The sequence below is a fragment of the Salvelinus namaycush genome, chromosome 39 (genome assembly GCF_016432855.1).
Source record: "Salvelinus namaycush isolate Seneca chromosome 39, SaNama_1.0, whole genome shotgun sequence".
Lineage (NCBI taxonomy): Eukaryota > Metazoa > Chordata > Actinopteri > Salmoniformes > Salmonidae > Salvelinus > Salvelinus namaycush.
Genome location: NC_052345.1, coordinates 4,921,155 through 4,938,269, shown reverse-complemented (window position 1 = coordinate 4,938,269; position 17,115 = coordinate 4,921,155). Strand labels below are relative to the sequence as shown.

General features: G+C 46.7%; 1 protein-coding gene across 1 annotated transcript in view; it reads right to left on the bottom strand.

Annotated features, from left to right (window-relative positions):
• LOC120032576 (nuclear factor 1 X-type-like) overlaps positions 1 to 17,115 on the bottom strand; it is a gene marked incomplete at its 5' end in the record, with an annotated part of 42,575 nt that overhangs the window by 18,411 nt on the left and 7,049 nt on the right. The window contains one exon of the mRNA XM_038978715.1: positions 5,706 to 5,834. Coding sequence (XP_038834643.1) covers positions 5,706 to 5,834 — 129 coding nt within the window. The remainder of the gene's footprint in view (positions 1 to 5,705; positions 5,835 to 17,115) is intronic.

Sequence of the window (17,115 nt, the reverse complement as noted above, 5' to 3'; positions counted from 1 at the left end):
GTGTGTGTGAGAGAGAAAGTGGGCTCACTAGACCAGACTGACTACCAGAATAAACAGACAACAGTCACACCTGGCATCCACTCCCTGCCAACAGGAAATAAACTAACCCAGACAACGTCTATGCCTATAGCTCCATCCCAGCTACTGATGTCAAGCCTCTCCCTCACTCCTTTCCCTCAGTCTATCCCTCTCCCCCTTTCTCCCCCACCCCTTATCCAGTCTCTCTCTATCCCTCTCTCGCCCTTTCTCGCCCTCACTCTTTATCCCTCTCTCCCTCCCTTTCATTGGTCTCTTTATAGCAGCGTGGCCTCTGAGGGACTTTCTATTTGGACGGCGGCCATCTTAGCAACCCCCCTCCTTTTCCCCTCCTCCTATGGAGCCTAAACACGGTCTCAGTCTCACACTACAACTCTATTACAGACTAACCTCTTAGCAGTTTGTAGACACATTCTAATTGGGAGAAGGGGTCAGCTATGAATCAGATATACCTGAAGCTGGTCTGACACATCTTCACGTAACAGGAAGTCAATAGAATAATAGAATGTACAGCTCTTCTAGCACTTGGACAAGCTCTATATACTTAAACCAATCCATCCCTGTTGATATACTAGGAAATGAAAATGAATAGTATAACATAATCTATATCAAATGTATACCAATCTAAATGTACAATTCTTAAGCTATTCTAGTGAAACGTGAAGGGGAGAGCTGTAAGAGTCCAAATGACCTTTACATGATAGGGCTGCTTTGGCTGCGGACCAGGCCAATCCTCAGAGAAGAGAGAGAGAAGAGAGCGGGATGGAGGAAAAGAGAGAGATAGAAAGAGGGAGTGGGGGGATGTATTTATTCCTTTGGAAAGTGAAACTCAACAGGGACTACAGTAGCTGGCAGGCTCGTATCTCAGAGGGAGAAGAGGAATTCTCAGACCGGAGGCCTGGAGACCATTTTGTTATCCTCACAACGTTCTTCTATAAGGCGAGGGGGCGGGCCGTTTGAAACAACTAGTGTGTGTGTGTGTGTGAGTGTGTGTGCGTGTGTACGCCCTTTACACTTGTGTGTGTTTGCCCTGTTTGAAACAGAACTGGCTCGATCACATGGGCATGGAATGACTGTGGCATGAAGACACACAAAATAAATAAAGCAAGAGAGAGAGTGAGACAGAATGTGGAAAACAGTGATGAGAGAGAGAGAGATAGAGCTGAACTGTTGCAGGCCATGATAATAAATGTCAAGAGCTCTCTGGATCTTATCGCTAGTTCTCAGATCAAAGTGGGTTCAATTCTACTACTGCTGCTAGGTTGTCTTGCTGAAAGTGGTCTCTGCAATTGGGGTCAATAAGATTCTCTCCCATCTCTCTCTCTTTCTTTCTCAGTGACTATAGTATTAGGGGTGGGGTCTAGAGATCTGTATATCTATAAGGGGGTGGGGTCTGGAGATCTGTGTATCTATAAGGGGGTGGGGTCTAGAGATCTGTATATCTATAAGGGGGTGGGGTCTAGAGATCTGTATATCTATAAGGGGGTGGGGTCTAGATATCTGTATATCTATAAGGGGGTGGGGCCTAGAGATCTGTATATCTATAAGGGGGTGGGGTCTAAATATCTGTATATCTATAAGGGGGTGGGGTCTAGAGATCTGTATATCTATAAGGGGGTGGGGTCTAGAGATCTGTATATCTATAAGGGGGTGGGGTCTAGAGATCTGTATATCTATAAGGGGGTGGGGTCTAGAGATCTGTGTATCTATAAGGGGGTGGGGTCTAGAGAGCTGTATATCTATAAGGGGGTGGGGTCTGGAGATCTGTATATCTATAAGGGGGTGGGGTCTGGAGATCTGTATATCTATAAGGGGGTGGGGTCTAAATATCTGTATATCTATAAGGGGGTGGGGTCTAGAGATCTGTATATCTATAAGGGGGTGGGGTCTAGAGATCTGTATATCTATAAGGGGGTGGGGTCTGGAGATCTGTATATCTATAAGGGGGTGGGGTCTAGAGATCTGTATATCTATAAGGGGGTGGGGTCTGGAGAGCTGTATATCTATAAGGGGGTGGGGTCTAGAGATCTGTATATCTATAAGGGGGTGGGGTCTAGAGATCTGTATATCTATAAGGGGGTGGGGTCTGGAGATCTGTATATCTATAAGGGGGTGGGGTCTAAATATATGTATATCTATAAGGGGGTGGGGTCTAAATATCTGTATATCTATAAGGGGGTGGGGTCTAGAGATCTGTATATCTATAAGGGGGTGGGGTCTAAATATCTGTATATCTATAAGGGGGTGGGGTCTAGAGATCTGTATATCTATAAGGGGGTGGGGTCTAGAGATCTGTATATCTATAAGGGGGTGGGGTCTAAATATCTGTATATCTATAAGGGGGTGGGGTCTAGAGATCTGTATATCTATAAGGGGGTGGGGTCTAAATATCTGTATATCTATAAGGGGGTGGGGTCTAGAGATCTGTATATCTATAAGGGGGTGGGGTCTAGAGATCTGTATATCTATAAGGGGGTGGGGTCTAGAGATCTGTGTATCTATAAGGGGGTGGGGTCTAGAGAGCTGTATATCTATAAGGGGGTGGGGTCTGGAGATCTGTATATCTATAAGGGGGTGGGGTCTGGAGATCTGTATATCTATAAGGGGGTGGGGTCTAAATATCTGTATATCTATAAGGGGGTGGGGTCTAGAGATCTGTATATCTATAAGGGGGTGGGGTCTAGAGATCTGTATATCTATAAGGGGGTGGGGTCTAGAGATCTGTATATCTATAAGGGGGTGGGGTCTAGAGATCTGTATATCTATAAGGGGGTGGGGTCTGGAGATCTGTATATCTATAAGGAGGTGGGGTCTAGAGATCTGTATATCTATAAGGGGGTGGGGTCTGGAGAGCTGTATATCTATAAGGGGGTGGGGTCTAGAGATCTGTATATCTATAAGGGGGTGGGGTCTAGAGATCTGTATATCTATAAGGGGGTGGGGTCTAGAGATCTGTATATCTATAAGGGGGTGGGGTCTAGAGATCTGTATATCTATAAGGGGGTGGGGTCTAAATATCTGTATATCTATAAGGGGGTGGGGTCTAGAGATCTGTATATCTATAAGGGGGTGGGGTCTAAATATCTGTATATCTATAAGGGGGTGGGGTCTAGAGATCTCTATATCTATAAGGGGGTGGGGTCTAAATATCTGTATATCTATAAGGGGGTGGGGTCTAAATATCTGTATATCTATAAGGGGGTGGGGTCTAGAGATCTGTATATCTATAAGGGGGTGGGGTCTAGAGATCTGTATATCTATAAGGGGGTGGGGTCTAGAGATCTGTATATCTATAAGGGGGTGGGGTCTGGAGATCTGTATATCTATAAGGGGGTGGGGTCTAAATATATGTATATCTATAAGGGGGTGGGGTCTAAATATCTGTATATCTATAAGGGGGTGGGGTCTAGAGATCTGTATATCTATAAGGGGGTGGGGTCTAAATATCTGTATATCTATAAGGGGGTGGGGTCTAGAGATCTGTATATCTATAAGGGGGTGGGGTCTAGAGATCTGTATATCTATAAGGGGGTGGGGTCTAAATATCTGTATATCTATAAGGGGGTGGGGTCTAGAGATCTGTATATCTATAAGGGGGTGGGGTCTAAATATCTGTATATCTATAAGGGGGTGGGGTCTAGAGATCTGTATATCTATAAGGGGGTGGGGTCTAGAGATCTGTATATCTATAAGGGGGTGGGGTCTAGAGATCTGTGTATCTATAAGGGGGTGGGGTCTAGAGAGCTGTATATCTATAAGGGGGTGGGGTCTGGAGATCTGTATATCTATAAGGGGGTGGGGTCTGGAGATCTGTATATCTATAAGGGGGTGGGGTCTAAATATCTGTATATCTATAAGGGGGTGGGGTCTAGAGATCTGTATATCTATAAGGGGGTGGGGTCTAGAGATCTGTATATCTATAAGGGGGTGGGGTCTAGAGATCTGTATATCTATAAGGGGGTGGGGTCTAGAGATCTGTATATCTATAAGGGGGTGGGGTCTGGAGATCTGTATATCTATAAGGAGGTGGGGTCTAGAGATCTGTATATCTATAAGGGGGTGGGGTCTGGAGAGCTGTATATCTATAAGGGGGTGGGGTCTAGAGATCTGTATATCTATAAGGGGGTGGGGTCTAGAGATCTGTATATCTATAAGGGGGTGGGGTCTAGAGATCTGTATATCTATAAGGGGGTGGGGTCTAGAGATCTGTATATCTATAAGGGGGTGGGGTCTAAATATCTGTATATCTATAAGGGGGTGGGGTCTAGAGATCTGTATATCTATAAGGGGGTGGGGTCTAAATATCTGTATATCTATAAGGGGGTGGGGTCTAGAGATCTCTATATCTATAAGGGGGTGGGGTCTAAATATCTGTATATCTATAAGGGGGTGGGGTCTAAATATCTGTATATCTATAAGGGGGTGGGGTCTAGAGATCTGTATATCTATAAGGGGGTGGGGTCTAGAGATCTGTATATCTATAAGGGGGTGGGGTCTAGAGATCTGTATATCTATAAGGGGGTGGGGTCTAGAGATCTGTGTATCTATAAGGGGGTGGGGTCTAGAGAGCTGTATATCTATAAGGGGGTGGGGTCTGGAGATCTGTATATCTATAAGGGGGTGGGGTCTGGAGATCTGTATATCTATAAGGGGGTGGGGTCTAAATATCTGTATATCTATAAGGGGGTGGGGTCTAGAGATCTGTATATCTATAAGGGGGTGGGGTCTAGAGATCTGTATATCTATAAGGGGGTGGGGTCTGGAGATCTGTATATCTATAAGGAGGTGGGGTCTAGAGATCTGTATATCTATAAGGGGGTGGGGTCTGGAGAGCTGTATATCTATAAGGGGGTGGGGTCTAGAGATCTGTATATCTATAAGGGGGTGGGGTCTAGAGATCTGTATATCTATAAGGGGGTGGGGTCTGGAGATCTGTATATCTATAAGGGGGTGGGGTCTAAATATATGTATATCTATAAGGGGGTGGGGTCTAAATATCTGTATATCTATAAGGGGGTGGGGTCTAGAGATCTGTATATCTATAAGGGGGTGGGGTCTAAATATCTGTATATCTATAAGGGGGTGGGGTCTAGAGATCTGTATATCTATAAGGGGGTGGGGTCTAGAGATCTGTATATCTATAAGGGGGTGGGGTCTAAATATCTGTATATCTATAAGGGGGTGGGGTCTAGAGATCTGTATATCTATAAGGGGGTGGGGTCTAAATATCTGTATATCTATAAGGGGGTGGGGTCTAGAGATCTGTATATCTATAAGGGGGTGGGGTCTAGAGATCTGTATATCTATAAGGGGGTGGGGTCTAAATATCTGTATATCTATAAGGGGGTGGGGTCTAGAGATCTGTATATCTATAAGGGGGTGGGGTCTAAATATCTGTATATCTATAAGGGGGTGGGGTCTAAATATCTGTATATCTATAAGGGGGTGGGGTCTAAATATCTGTATATCTATAAGGGGGTGGGGTCTAGAGATCTGTGTATCTATAAGGGGGTTGAGTCTGGGGGAAGGGCTTGGTCTCACCTGGACTCACCCCTGCCATCGTGTTGTGTGTGAACGCCATCTATCAACCGTCTCTCTCTCTCTCTCTCCCTCCCTCTCTTTCTCTATAAGGGTGGTGAGGGACTTTAGGGGTTGGGTCTGGGGCTCACCTGGTCTCACTCCTGCCAGCACGGGCAGCGGGTGGTGTGTGAACGTCATGCGGGGGGACCTCGTCTGGGGCGACAGGGCGTTGAAATCAAACTTCCCCGGCTTCTTAAGAGAACCAGGCGAGGACAGTCCTGGCAACAACAAATAAATGGGATCAATATAAAAAATTATATGAAAATGTGGGAGAAGAGGAGTTGGGTTTAATGTACAATGTTTTGGACTGGCTGCTACACTTAAATCAAAACATGTAAAAGGGAATTCATGATTAGAAAATTGTTATTCTTTGATTGATTGGTTTTAAAGCACTTTGATTGGCTGATGACAGTGCATTGTTTTGAGTCCTGTTGGATATTGGCCGTTCTCCTAACCAATCCCAGGCTGGCGGGCTCAGGACTTGCAGAATTCTCAGTATAAACAGTGCCCTCAAAAAATATAATGGGAGGGTTGAAGTTGTGGCTTCGGGGTGGTCAGGGTGGGGGAAGGTTTGATGTAGGGTTGAATCAAGGCAGTAATTAAATCTACAAGCATTTTTAAATCTACACCCATTGTCTTCCAAGATTGGCTGAATATTCTCCTCTTTCCAAAGCTCCACAGCCTACCATGAGCTATATGAAGCTCCATTCAAAATAGAAACACTGTATATAAACTACAGTATAGAGCCTGCAGCTGCTCAGTGAGAAAGACAAGCAGACGGAATGGAGAGAGGGAGGGATGAAGGGAGGGAGGGAGGGAGAGAGGCGAGAAAAGCGTGGGAGAATGTGAGTGAAGGAAAGAGAGAGTGAGTGATGTCAGAGTGGAACCTGTGAAAATGTAGCAGTATTTTTCGTTTTGTTTCTTCTCCTTTCTAGGAATGTCTGAGATGGACATGTCATAAGATGGTTAAACATGGTTCATTATCTTCATCTCACACTCACTCACATACACACACACGACAACCCTCACACACTCACCGATTACCACAAATACTCACACACTCACCGATTACTACACACACACCGATTACCACAAACACTCACACACTTACCGATTACCACAAACACTCACACCCTCACCGATTACCGCAAACACTCACACCCTCACCGATTACCGCAAACACTCACACACTCACCGATCACCACAAACACTCACACACTCACTGATTACCAAACACTCACCGATTACCACAAACACACACACTCACCGCTCACCACAAACACTCACACACTCACTGATTACCACACACACTCACCGATTACCACAAACACTCACACACTCACCGATTACCACAAACACTCACCGATTAGCAGACACACTCACACACTCACCAATTACCACAAACACTCACCGATTAGCAGACACACTCACACACTCACCAATTACCACAAACACTCACACACTCACTGATTCCCACAAACACTCACAAACTCACCGATTACCACAAACACTCACCGATTACCACAAACACTCACACACTCACCGATTACCACAAACACTCACTGATTACCACAAACACTCACACACTCACCGATTACCACACGCACTCAAACACTCACCGATTACCACAAACACTCACTGATTACCACAAACACTCACACACTCACCGATTACCACACGCACTCACACACTCACCGATTACCACAAACACTCACTGATTACCACAAACACTCACACACTCACCGATTACCACACGCACTCAAACACTCACCGATTACCACAAACACTCACACATTCACCGATTACCACACGCACTCACAGATTACCACAAACACTCACTGATTACCACAAACACTCACAGATTACCACAAACAATCACACATTCACCGATTACCACACGCACTCAAACACTCACCGATTACCACAAACACTCACACACTCACCGATTACCACAAACACTCACACACTCACCGATTACCACAAACACTCACTGATTACCACAAACACTCACACACTCACCGATTACCACACGCACTCAAACACTCACCGATTACCACAAACACTCACTGATTACCACAAACACTCACTGATTACCACAAACACTCACACACTCACCGATTACCACACGCACTCACAGATTACCACAAACACTCACTGATTACCACAAACACTCACCGATTACCACAAACACTCACACATTCACCGATTACCACACGCACTCAAACACTCACCGATTACCACAAACACTCACTGATTACCACAAACACTCAAACACTCACCGATTACCACAAACACTCACACATTCACAGATTACCACAAACACTCACAGATTACCACAAACACTCACTGATTACCACAAACACTCACCGATTACCACAAACACTCACCGACTACCACAAACACTCACTGATTACCACAAACACTCACCGATTACCACAAACTCACATTCACTTTAACATTCAGACCCAGGACCTTTTCATACTATTTTTAGTCATTTTCATATTAACCCTAACAGACAATATTTGTTTCCAAACTTTGTGGTCTATTTCTGTGGTCCTGACATTAAAATCCCATTCAACCACAATTCTTCCGGTTCCAGCTGGGTATGTGTGAAAGTCTATGGAGATAGATTGCAGTGTGGGGGCGTGTAAACAAAACAGTGTGAAAGAGTTAAGTCTGCAGCAGGTGGGAGGGAGGGAGTGACTAATATGTGTGAATTTATGTCTTTTTTATTTTTATTTATTTTTATTTTAAATTTTATCCCATTTTCTCCCCAATGTTCGTGGTATCCAATCGCTAGTAATTACTATCTTGTCTCATCGCTACAACTCCCGTACGGGCTCGGGAGAGACGAAGGTTGAAAGCCATGCGTCCTCCGAAGCACAACCCAACCAAGCCGCACTGCTTCTTAACACAGCGCGCCTCCAACCCGGAAGCCAGCCGCACCAATGTGTCGGAGGAAACACCGTGTACCTGGCCCCCTTGGTTAGCGCGCACTGCGCCCGGCCCGCCACAGGAGTCGCTGGAGCGCGATGAGACAAGGATATCCCTACCGGCCAAACCCTCCCTAACCCGGACGACGCTATGCCAATTGTGCGTCGCCCCACGGACCTCCCGGTCGCGGCCGGCTGCGACAGAGCCTGGGCGCGAACCCAGAGACTCTGGTGGCGCAGTTAGCACTGCGATGCAGTGCCCTAGACCACTGCGCCACCCGGGAGGAGTGAATTTATGTCTTTAACAGACATATTTCATTTTTAGTTAACCAGGGCTAGGATCTAGTGGGTATAGTGTGTGTGTAAGTTTCAGTTATAACCAAGGCTAGGAGGCTAGGGGGATAGGATGTTTGGGGGATAGGAGGCTAGGGGGATAGGAGGCTAGGGGGATAGGAGGCTTGGGGGATAGGAGGTTTGGGGGCTAGGAGGCTAGGGGGATAGGAGGCTTGGGGGATAGGAGGCTAGGGGGATAGGAGGCTAGGGGGGTAGGAGGCTTGGGGGCTAGGAGGCTAGGGGGATAGGAGGCTTGGGGGCTAGGAGGCTAGGGGGATAGGAGGCTTGGGGGATAGGAGGCTAGGGGGATAGGAGGCTTGGGGGCTAGGAGGCTAGGAGGCTTGGGGGCTAGGAGGCTAGGGGGATAGGAGGCTTGGGGGATAGGAGGCTAGGGGGATAGGAGGCTTGGGGGATAGGAGGCTAGGGGGATAGGAGGCTTGGGGGATAGGAGGCTAGGGGGATAGGAGGCTTGGGGGCTAGAAGGCTAGGGGGACAGGAGGCTTGGGGGATAGGAGGCTTGGGGGCTAGGAGGTTATGTGGCTAGGAGGCTTGGGGGCTAGGAGGCTAGGGGGATAGGATGCTTGGGGGCTAGGAGGTTATGTGGCTAGGAGGCAAGGGGGCTAGAGGGCTAGAGCGGGTGTATTGTAGCTGTCAGACTAATATGACGTCTGACACCAGCGGTTACTGTGATGTCTGACACCAGAGGTTACTGTGACGTCTGACACCAGTGGTTACTGTGAAGTCTGACACCAGCGGTTACTGTGATGTCTGACACCAGAGGTTACTGTGACGTCTGACACCAGTGGTTACTGTGAGGTCTGACACCAGAGGTTACTGTGACGTCTGACACCAGAGGTTACTGTGACGTCTGACACCAGCGGTTACTGTGAAGTCTGTCACCAGCGGTTACTGTGAAGTCTGACACCAGCGGTTACTGTGACGTCTGACACCAGAGGTTACTGTGACGTCTGACACCAGCGGTTACTGTGACGTCTGACACCAGAGGTTACTGTGACGTCTGACACCAGTGGTTACTGTGAAGTCTGACACCAGCGGTTACTGTGATGTCTGACACCAGAGGTTACTGTGACGTGTGACACCAGCGGTTACTGTGACGTCTGACACCAGAGGTTACTGTGACGTCTGACACCAGCGGTTACTGTGACGTCTGACACCAGAGGTTACTGTGACGTCTGACACCAGAGGTTACTGTGAAGTCTGACACCAGCGGTTACTGTGACGTCTGACACCAGTGGTTACTGTGATGTCTGACACCAGAGGTTACTGTGACGTCTGACACCAGAGGTTACTGTGACGTCTGACACCAGAGGTTACTGTGACGTCTGACACCAGAGGTTACTGTGACGTCTGACACCAGAGGCTACTGTGACGTCTGACACCAGAGGTTACTGTGACGTCTGACACCAGAGGCTACTGTGACGTCTGACACCAGCGGTTACTGTGACGTCTGACACCAGCGGTTACTGTGAGGTCTGACACCAGCGGTTACTGTGATGTCTGACACCAGAGGCTACTGTGACGTCTGACACCAGCGGTTACTGTGACGTCTGACACCAGCGGTTACTGTGATGTCTGACACCAGCGGTTACTGTGATGTCTGACACCAGCGGCTACTGTGACGTCTGACACCAGCGGTTACTGTGACGTCTGACACCAGCGGTTACTGTGACGTCTGACACCAGAGGCTACTGTGACGTCTGACACCAGCGGTTACTGTGACGTCTGACACCAGCGGTTACTGTGACGTCTGACACCAGAGGTTACTGTGATGTCTGACACCAGCGGTTACTGTGAAGTCTGACACCAGCGGTTACTGTGACGTCTGACACCAGCGGTTACTGTGATGTCTGACACCAGCGGTTACTGTGACGTCTGACACCAGAGGCTACTGTGATGTCTGACACCAGCGGTTACTGTGATGTCTGACACCAGCGGTTACTGTGACGTCTGACACCAGCGGTTACTGTGACGTCTGACACCAGAGGCTACTGTGACGTCTGACACCAGCGGTTACTGTGACGTCTGACACCAGCGGTTACTGTGACGTCTGACACCAGCGGTTACTGTGATGTCTGACACCAGCGGTTACTGTGACGTCTGACACCAGCGGTTACTGTGACGTCTGACACCAGCGGTTACTGTGAAGTCTGACACCAGCGGTTACTGTGACGTCTGACACCAGCGGTTACTGTGACGTCTGACACCAGCGGTTACTGTGAAGTCTGACACCAGCGGTTACTGTGATGTCTGACACCAGAGGCTACTGTGACGTCTGACACCAGCGGTTACTGTGACGTCTGACACCAGCGGTTACTGTGATGTCTGACACCAGCGGTTACTGTGATGTCTGACACCAGCGGTTACTGTGATGTCTGACACCAGCGGTTACTGTGAGGTCTGACACCAGAGGTTACTGTGACGTCTGACACCAGAGGTTACTGTGACGTCTGACACCAGCGGTTACTGTGAAGTCTGTCACCAGCGGTTACTGTGAAGTCTGTCACCAGCGGTTACTGTGATCGGCTATGAAAAACCAACTGACATTTACTCCTGAGGTGCTGACTTGTTGCACCCTCGACAACTACTGTGATTATTATTATTTGACCATGCTGGTCATTTATGAACATTTGAACATCTTGGCCATGTTCTGTTATAATCTCCACCCGGCACAGCCAGAACAGGACTGGCCACCCCTCTTAGCCTGGTTCCGCTCTAGGTTTCTTCCTAGGGAGTTTTTCCTAGCCACCGTGCTTCTACACCTGCATTGCTTGCTGTTTGGGGTTTTAGGCTGGGTTTCTGTACAGCACTTTGAGATATCAGCTGATGTAAGAAGGGCTATATAAATACATTTGATTTGATTTGACACCAGCGGTTACTGTGACGAGGTATGGTAGTAGTTGCCAGGCGCGCCGGTTTGAGTGTGTCTAGAACTGAAACGCTGCTGGGTTTTTCACTCTCAACAGTTTAATGTGTGTATCAATGGTCCACCACCCACAGGACATCCAGCCAACTTGACTCAACTGAGGGAAGCATTGGAGTCAACATGGGCCAGCATCCTTGTGGAAAGGTTCCGGCCCCAGTGAATTGAGACTGAGGGTAAAGGTGGTGGTGGGGGTGCAACTCAATATTAGGAAGGTGTTCTTAATGTTTTGTACACTCAGTGTATGCCCCACTATATATGAGCACAGAGGGACAAACTGACAGAGGATTTCATCCAGTGGCTTCCCCCACTATAACAGAGACGAGCCCCATGTTATGTATCTACTCTGGCTGTGTGTGTGTGTGTGTGTGTGTGTGTGTGTGTGTGTGTGTGTGTGTGTGTGTGTGTGTGTGTGTGTGTGTGTGTGTGTGTGTGTGTGTGTGTGTGTGTGTGTGTGTGTGTGTCTCACTACACTGTCCTCTCTCCTCCTGGCAGACCACAGCAGTGGACTGGCAACCAATCAAGTGCTCCTGTTGACCCCTCTGCCTCTCTACACTAACAGGCCTGCCACCAGATGTGCCTTCAAAACACAGTCTCTTGCTCGCACAAACACACGAGCACGTATGTACCCACACGCTCATACACACGCTCATACGCACGTACGCGCGCACATGCGCACACACACACACACGCTCACGCATTGGCTTAAAGCAGTAAAAGGGAAACCAGAAGGAATTCCCTTGTCCAGACTAAACAGAGGCTGCGTCCCAAATGGCACCCTATTCCCTATATAGTGTTTTGTCAAAAGTAGCGCACTGTATAGGGAATAGGGTGCTATTTGGGAAGCAGACTGTAGTGTAGAAGACCATCAAAGGCTCTAACTAACTCATATTAGAAGCAGCAGAGGCCCCTTGCAAATGTCTAGTGGTCTTAAACATTTCAGAATCATTTGGAACTCATTTGAAATCATGGTTATTTCTAACCCCCAGCGCCCCGAGACACACACACACTTCACTCTCCCTCCAGCCCCTGTGGAGCAGATGTCGCCAGCAGCCTTGCTACTCCCAAGGCCACACACACACACACACACACACACACACACACACACACACACACACACACACACACACACACACACACACACACACACACACACACACACACACACACACACACACACACACACACACACACACACACACACACACACACACACACACACACCATCTGGGACTAGAGCTTGTGCGTGTGTGTGTGTGTGTGTGTGTGTGTGTGTGTGTGTGTGTGTGTGTGTGTGTGTGTGTGTGTGTGTGTGTGTGTGTGTGTGTGTGTGTGTGTGTGGCAGAAAGAGAGAATGCTGGCGACATCTACTGTACATACTAGATCTGTCTGTCTCTGTCTGTCTGTCTGTCTGTCTGTCTGTCTGTCTGTCTGTCTGTCTGTCTGTCTGTCTGTCTGTCTGTCTGTCTGTCTGTCTGTCTCTGCATGTGTGTGCTCAATTGGCTATGGAGGGAGTAGAATAGGGGGTTGGCTATGGTGGTGTGTGCTGCAGACACCTGTGTGTTTTTGGTTCTTTTTACATGGTCCCGTTTGTTTGTGTGTGCTTGCTTGTTTTCCTACCCCCCACCTGGATAGGAACTCCCAGCTGTGGTTTGCCTGTAGCAGGTGGAACCCTCCAGAAAACAACACACACCGTAGAGTGTCGCTTTGGTGTTGATATTTCACTTCCTTGTGTTATAAAGTACATTTTACCAAGACCAATTTGATTCTTCATGTTCTGAATCGTTCAGTGGGGTCTTTCTCTATCATATCATTAACATCATATCCTAAAAGTCAGATGTCGTACCCTAATACATCCCATAATAAGCAGCGAACTCTGTTGACAGAGCAGTGCAGCGTTATCGCCGAAAACGTTTCACATTTTGTGGTGGTCGTCTCTCAAGTTGTTTCCACGGGTCGCAAAGAGCTGAATTAAATGTTCAAGGTTTTGAAAATAAAAAAGCTTTCGTTACGCTCAGTACTCCGGTGACATTTCACAAAGATACACTTGTTTTTGTGAGAAATCTTCGAAAAAGAACAGGAACTTCGCATTAATATGAACATTGTATACTAAAATATGAAATCATGTCATGTCTCAAAATTGATATCCATTGATACCCATCTTACCTGTATATTGTTTTATGTCCTCAGGATTTGAGAAGAAAGATGAGTTCATTGGTAAGCCTGTCCGGTATTCTTCATTTTCGCACAGCATCCAGCCTAGCTGACGACATGTTGTTGTCCTGATTTATGAGCACTTTTCCCCCCTGGCCTCCATTGATTTAGTCACTCTAATTTTGACCCTCCTACAAGGGTAAAAACTCAGATACATTTTGAACGGATTATGAGAGACACGAGGTTTGGACCATTGGTTATCTTAGCAGAGTATCTACACAATTAACATATTATTTTACCCAGTGTTCAAAAGTAGCGTTTTTGATTGGACACCTTACCATCTCCCATTCTAAATCTCATATCATCTGCCAGACAGTAGAACTGATCACCTTCTATCTCTCCATCTCTCTTTCTCCTTCCCTCAATCCCTCAGAAAAGGACACACGACCATCTACATCTCTAAAGTCGACAGCTCTCTCTCAACACATTACATACTAAATACACAAATGCCTCACATTTGTAATTCATTTGGGTTTGTCCATTAATTTTGGTTAAATTAATTGGCGAGAGGGTCGTGCAGGGCTGCATCCAGCCTATTCCCTATGTAGTTTACCACTTTTGTCCAGAGACCATTTTAATTGTTTTTAACCTTTATTTAACTAGGCAAATCAGTTAAGAACAAATTCTTATTTACAATGACGGCCTGCCCCGGCCAAACCTGGACGACGCTGGGCCAATTGTGCACCACCCTATGGGACTCCCAATCAGGGCCTGTTGTGATACAGCCTGGAATCGAACTAGGGTCTGTAGTGACGCACGCTTCTAGCACTGAGATGCAGTGCCTTAGACCGCTGCGCCACTCAGATAAGTTACACATACACTACAGTATATGAACAAAAGTATGTGGACACCTGCTCTTCTAACATCTCATTCCAAAATCATGGGCATTAATATGGGGTTGGTACCTCCTTTGCTGTTATAACAGACTCCACTCTTCTGGGAATGCTTTCCACTAGATGTTGGAACATTGCTGCGGGGACTTGCTTCCATTCAACCACAAGAGCATTAGTGAGTAAGGTACTGATGTTGGGCGATTAGGCGTGGCTCGTAGTCGGCGTTCCAATTCATCCCAAAAGTATTTGATGGGGTTGGTGTCAGGGCTCTGTGCAGGTCAGTTAAGTTCTTCCACACCGATCTCGACAAACCATTTCTGTATGGACCTCGCTTTGGGCACTGTCATGCTGAAACAGGAAAGGGCCTTCCCTAAACTGTTGGCACAAAGTTGGAAGCACAGAACTGTCTAGAATGTCATTGTATGCTGTAGCGTTAAAAAACAGCCCCAGACCATTATTCCTCTTCCACCAAACTTTACAGTTGGCACTATGCATTCGGGCAGGTAGCTTTCTCCTGGCATCCGCCAAACCCAGATTCGTCCGTCGGACTGCCAGATGGTGAAGCGTGATTCATCACTCCAGAGAACGCGTTTCCACTTCTCCTGAGTCCACTCCAGCCGACACTTGGCAATGCGCATGGTGATCTTAGGCTTGTGTACGGCTGCTCGGCCATGGAAACCCATTTCATGAAGCTCCCAAAGAAACAGTTATTGTGCTGACGTTGCTTCCATTGTGCTGACGTTGCTTTTAGAACTTGGTAGTGAGTGTTGCAACCGAGGACAGACAATTTTTACGCACTACTCGCTTCAGCGCTTTGTTGTCATTCAACGATAGACAACTCGTTTTCATGCACATTTTCCACTTGAGAAATACTGTACCAAACATCTTAGTTAGATGTAAAATTGTGCGACTAAGCTCTCCTCTGCAAAACCAAAAAAATGTATGACAGATTTCTTGAGTTATCTTACGGCGCCTCAAGATGGACAAACAGTACTATTGCCGCTTTTTATTTTTCAAGCGAAGGTCTTTTAAGGTATGCAAGCACACTCGTTTGGTTCCCCGAGCCAAGTTCAGCTAGGTGCCAGCCGAACTGAAGCATGCGGAAGCCTTAAGGCAGACAGCATGTGTGTGTGTGCGTGTGTGTGTGTGTGTGTGTGTGTGTGTGTGTGTGTGTGTGTGTGTGTGTGTGTGTGTGTGTGTGTGTGTGTGTGTGTGTGAGTGTTAATTAAATTCACAGCTCAGCTAACTGGAGCAGGTCTGAGCAAACCATACGGCCTAGCACAGAACCTCTCTCCCTCCCTCTCTCTCCCTAGGGTTTCTACTGCTGCACATGTTTTCAATTAGAGAAAGGGGATGGAGGGAGAAAGGGAGAGAGAGATGGGGAGAGAGAGAGGCAGGGAAAGAGACATAGAGAGATACAGAGAGAGAGAGAGAGAGAAAGAGAGAGAGAGAGAGAGACAGAAAGAGGGAGCGAGAGAGAGCGAGAGAAAGAACAGTAGCTGTGGTAACAAATAACAGTAAAGAAGGTGTGAGTTGGTGTATGTACAGATATACACTGAGTGTACACATATTGAAAGAGGAATGACTGAGTTATACACAGTGTGGGTAGATAGGAGTTATACACAGTGTGGGTAGATATGAGTGCAATGTGTTTTGTGCTGCTGAAAAGTGGAGCAGGTTTGAATTGGTGTTGCCTATGAACAAGTATACAATTATACAGATAACACATATTGAAAGAGGAATGATGTAGTTAAACAGGTAGATTATATAAAACAGATATGAGTTATATACAGTAAGGAGATATGAGTTATTTACAGTAGAGAGATATGAGTTACATACAGTAGGGGGATATGAGTTATATACAGTAAGGAGATATGAGTTATATACAGTAGGGGGATATGAGTTATAAACAGTAGGGGGATATGAGTTATAAACAGTAGGGAGATATGAGTTATATACAGTAGGGGGATATGAGTTATAAACAGTAGGGGGATATGAGTTATATACAGTAGGGGGATATGAGTTATAAACAGTAGGGATATATGAGTTATAAACAGTAGGGGGATATGAGTTATATACAGTAGGGGGATATGAGTTATATAGAGTAGGGGGATATGAGTTATTTACAGTAGAGAGATATGAGTTACATACAGTAGGGGGATATGAGTTATAAACAGTAGGGAGATATGAGTTATATACAGTAGGGGGATATGAGTTATAAACAGTAGGGGGATATGAGTTATAA